The sequence below is a fragment of the Labeo rohita genome, chromosome 7 (genome assembly GCF_022985175.1).
Source record: "Labeo rohita strain BAU-BD-2019 chromosome 7, IGBB_LRoh.1.0, whole genome shotgun sequence".
NCBI classification, from domain to species: Eukaryota; Metazoa; Chordata; class Actinopteri; order Cypriniformes; family Cyprinidae; genus Labeo; species Labeo rohita.
In genome coordinates this window covers 40,360,981-40,366,013 of record NC_066875.1, presented here as the reverse complement: position 1 = coordinate 40,366,013, position 5,033 = coordinate 40,360,981, and the positions used below count along the sequence as shown (strand labels likewise).

Here is a 5,033-nt window from a genome sequence, read left to right as displayed (position 1 = left end):
TCAGGCAATGTTTCATGTTTCTTTAGAGAAGTTGATTTATTTGCACTTGCAGTGGATCCTATTCATGGTAGACACCATATGTACTTTTTCGTGAACGAAAACAAGTGTGAACGTCCAGCCGGTTTGTACATTTGTGTGACTTTAGATGATTTTATCCAATGTAACATTGAAAATGCATATTTCCAAAAACATTCCTGTGACAAAATTGTGGAAAATGTGCTGTGAATTAAACATAAAACCTTAAGACAATACATCACCTTGTTTTGATTTGTGAAAAATTAAATATGGTGTCAATTTAAAGACCAAAACTTTGAGTCCTGCCATGGAATACCAATTTAAAAAATGGTTCACCCACAAATAATAAAACAAATCTTGTTTACTCCGCCTCAATTTGTTTTAAAGTTGTATAAGCTTTCTCTTTCTTCTGTTTAACACAACATAAGATGCTGGCACACAAAGAGTTTCTGGTCCCCATTAATTTCCATAGTTTTTTTCCCCATTTTATGAAAGTTAATGGGAACCAGAATTGTTCTGTCTTTTATGTTTAACAGAAGACAGAGGAAACTCATACAGGTTTAGAACAAGTTGACTGTTTTTTTATTTTTTTTTTTTTTTTATTTTTTAATTTTGGGGTGAGCTATTCTATTGACGTTGTAAAATAATACAGCACATATGCTCCATATTGCTTTGCTTTTGGCGATTTAGTAAACTGAGATCAATCTTAAATAGTTAAGATTGGTTATTGGGTTACTGGGTTGCCAAACAACCTAGCAACTTAATGTGATTTAAGGCCACAGACTCGTCCAATCAGACGAAACTTTCACATTTAAAAAATATATACATTATGAGTCAAAAGTTTATGAACAGTAGGATTTTTAATGTTTTTAAAAGTCTTTTATTTGATCCAAAGTACAGCAAAAACAGTGAAATTTTGAAATATTTTTACTATTCAAAATAACTTTTTTTTATTTGAATATTTTTTTTAATGTAATTCATTCCTGTGATCAAAGCTAAATTTTTAGCATCATTACTCCAGTCATATTTCAGGTTCCTTTGATGGATAGAAAGTTCAGAAGAACAGCATTTAATCTGGAATAGAAATTTCAGTTTTGTAACATTATAAATGTCTAAAAAAAATCTCTTTTAATCAATTTAATCCTTGCATCCTGAGCTTTGGATCTTTGTATATATTAAAGAATCCTTTAAAATGTACTCAACGGTTTTAAATATTGATAGAAAAAAAATCAGCTTTTATTTTTCAAATTTAGCTTTGATCACAGGAATAAATTACATCTAAAAATATATTCGAATAAAAAAAGAGTTATTTTAAATAGTAAAAATTGGATTGAATAAATGCAGGTTTGGTAGAAGAAACTGTTCAAAATACTGTTCAAAAACTTCTTGACTGGTATTGTATTTTAATAAATTGTAATATTGCTAATAAGCTCGTTTGAAATATCTACTGTCAAGGTTAGGTTTTTTCCTTTGAAAGTCAGTTCAGTGGCACAATTTAGGATTGTAATGCTCCATTGCTTATTGTTTGCGGAAAATGTATATCCTCATCTCAAGCCTCACAATAAGCATAAGACAAAGACTCCGATCTGCACTTCACAGACGAGCGCTCAATTAACAACTCGAGGTGTGACGCGGTAATTAATACAGGATGGGCCTGTGTGTATATTCGGTGTTCGTCCTTTTGAAGTCGGCTAACAAGCTACTTGTCAAATGTTTATTCCAGTAGAGCCTACAAGTCAACGGCAATATCCCAATTTGATCAAATTCAAAACACCCATACAGACAAAAGCGTCATCAGTTCAGACTGCTTCCAAATTAGATTGACGGTCACCTACTGCAAACCTGATTGGCTGATTCGAACGTTCACGCTTCACAGCTGATTCCTATTTTAAAGGGAACGCGGGAACGGAATCCGGATCAGCTTTAAAACAACAGGGCGAGCAGTTGTCGGTACGTGGGACTTGCCAGGCACAGGGTGTAGTTCGCGTCTTTCACCTGGGATAGGGCAGCGGAGCCAAGTGTTTGTCCGGAGTTTAGCGGGTGTTTTTTTGGTGCTTTAGCGTCAATTTTTAAACGACCCCGTTTTGTTGAGTGTTGTGAAGCAGTCTAAAACCACAGTGATGTTTGAGGTAAGCTGGTTTTGTCTTATCTTTTCACGCTCTTTTTGGGAACCTGTGTCGAGTATGTCTTAAAGATAACTAACGTTAAGTAGTGAAAAACTTTTTCTTACCGGTCACTAAAGTGTTTACTAAAAACTAGTGTTCTACGTTTTCTAGTGATCTGTAAAGTGATAATTTGTCTTTGTTTTTTTTTGTTTTTTTTTAAAAAAGAGATTCTTAAGGTTTGTAGGAAAATAAATTAAACTCAAAAAGTAAACGAATGAATGAAACCATTAATTAAAGAGAAAAAAAAATAAAACTAAAAAAAAATTTTATTATTTATTATAATTAAAATTAAAAAAAAAAATAAATAAATGGGTTAAAATTAATTACAAACAAAATAAAATGCTAGATTAAAATAAAAGGTTGCTACTACTGTTCCTTGGTGTTAGTTTATATTTTATGTATTTTATCATCATTATTATTATTATTATTATTATTATTATTATTATTATTATTATTACTACTTTTTTTTTTTTTTTTTTTTTTTTTTTTTTTTTTAATGGTTTATATTATATTATATTATATTATATTATATTATATTATAATATATTATATAGTATTATTTAATGTTTATCTCCCCCCTCAAGTCCTAAAGGATTATTGTTTATATCTTTCCAGACCAGTCAAGATGACCTGTTCCTGTTCCCCACTGAAGGCCAGAATGAGGCTTTCTTCCCTGAGGAGGGTGTAGGAAGTAGAAAACTGTCTCTTGCTGAGGCCTTGCTTCCTCTGGTTGAGTCTCCGTCTCCCCCAATGACGCAATGGCTCTGCTCGACCCGTTACAAGACGGAACTGTGCAGCCGTTATGCTGAGACGGGTACCTGCAAGTATGCCGAACGCTGCCAGTTCGCCCACGGCCTCCACGATCTCCACGTACCCTCCCGTCACCCCAAGTACAAAACCGAGCTGTGTCGTACCTACCACACCGCTGGGTACTGTGTTTATGGCACACGTTGTCTCTTCGTGCACAACCTTAAAGAACAGAGGCCCGTCCGTCCCTGGCGCAAGAACGTGCCCTGCCGTACCTATCGTGCGTTTGGGGTATGCCCCTTCGGTACCAGATGCCACTTCCTGCACGTCGAGGGAGGCTCTGAATCAGACAGTGGAGAGGAAGAGCGAACCTGGCAACCTACGTCACAATCCCAAGAGTGGAAGCCTCGTGGTGCCCTCTGTCGCACTTTCAGCGCTTTTGGTTTCTGTCTCTATGGCACCCGTTGTCGGTTCCAACATGGGCTGCCCAACACGATCAAAGGTCTTAACTCGAACCACACATCCTGGCCTCATCAGATGACCAATGGGGGATCTCTCTCGCCTGCGTCGGATACGTGCTCTTCACCATCTCCACCGTCCTCGTCCCCTCCATCTGCTCTAGCTTCGCCGGTGTTCCCTGATGGGTCTGGTCCGGTCACACCACCGTCAGTAGAAGCAGTGGCCAACAACGCGTTCACCTTCAGCAGCCAGCATCTGAATGACCTGCTGCTCCCTTTGGCCCTTCGGCTCCAACAGTTGGAGAACGCTGCCAATGCTGGTCCACATGATGATCTGGATAAGCCACTTTTGTCGTGAAGTCTGTGGCAGGATGATCCCGAAAGCTAACTTCTAAAAGCTTTAACTGTGACTGTACTGTGCTGAATCTGTATTTAACCTTGTTTTTATTTAGTAGTTGTGTACAGTGTCTCTTTGCAACTTGTTTACTGCCTTTTGAGACTGATTCTCAAATGTTTGCTTTTATCTTCTTAATTCAAGTCTGTCTTGTACTTGAGGCCACTTATTTTAGACGGACTGAATGAAGCCCCTTAAGTGTAAATTGAGACTTTTATTTTACTGGTGTGTATATATGAAGGATTTGACTATGAATGTTTCTAACTTATAGAGTTTTAAACTAAATGACTTTTTAAATTATTTTTAGAAACATCAGCATCCTTGGATCTCAATAAAACCTCCTAAAAGGATTGAATGTGTTGTGGGTTTTCTCTAGCAATGATGTGTACGTAGACCTCTGAATGCTTTGTCTAAACTCCAGTTTTTATAATTAAGTACTTGACTGTTTAGACCAGTGGTCTAAAACTCAATTCCTGGAGGGCCACAGCTTTGCACTGTTTTACTCCAACCCTAATCAAACACCTGATCCAGTTAATCAAGGTCTTCAGGATTACAAGGAACTTCCAAGTGGTTGTGTGTTGGAGCTAAACTCTGCAGAGCTGTGGCCCTCCAGGAATTGAGTTTGAGACCACTGGTTTATCCCAAGATTTTGGTAACTACGTTCTTATGTATGGTCTTGTTTTGATTTAGTAATTGTGGTTGGTTCAGTCAGCAGCGGAAAGTGTTGGATTTCTGTAGAAATTACAGGTTACTATAGATTTTTAATATTAAAAATGTGGTATCTTGGCCTTTAAGACTGCTTAAGTACGGAGTAAAAATACTGGGTGTAGAATACTAAACTGTAAAATACTATTGGAATATTCAGTTTTTTCCACTCTGCCTAGTACTACTACCTAGTACTTTTAATCTTAAGCAGTGCTGGGCATGCTGCTCTTTTAAAAAAAAATTAGTTTTTAGTTTAGTAATTTTTTTTTAAATTAGTTTTCACAAATAGTAACTGATGTAATAACTGAGTTACATCTTAAAAAAAAAACAAAAAACTTATTACCAGGGAAAATGGCTTGTTACTTTTTAAAATGTACAAATGTCATAACTTGGATGCATCCAATAGTAATTAATTAAACTTTAATGAAATATTTAGTTTACTCACCTGGCTAATATTAAATATCTAATATCTCTTTCTCTCTATGTATGTGTACATATAAAGCTTAATGGCAGAGTTTTTTAAATATCTGACACTTAGCGTCAGTCAAG

General features: G+C 36.1%; 1 protein-coding gene across 1 annotated transcript; it reads left to right on the top strand.

The window, feature by feature from the left end:
* The first annotated feature begins 1,947 nt into the window (after positions 1 to 1,947).
* cth1 (cysteine three histidine 1) lies at positions 1,948 to 4,129 on the top strand. The gene is made up of 2 exons (XM_051113900.1): positions 1,948 to 2,144; positions 2,796 to 4,129. The coding sequence occupies exons 1-2, from the start codon at positions 2,136 to 2,138 to the stop codon at positions 3,741 to 3,743; spliced, it is 957 nt and encodes a 318-aa protein (XP_050969857.1). The 5' UTR covers positions 1,948 to 2,135; the 3' UTR covers positions 3,744 to 4,129.
* The last annotated feature ends 904 nt before the right edge of the window (positions 4,130 to 5,033 follow it).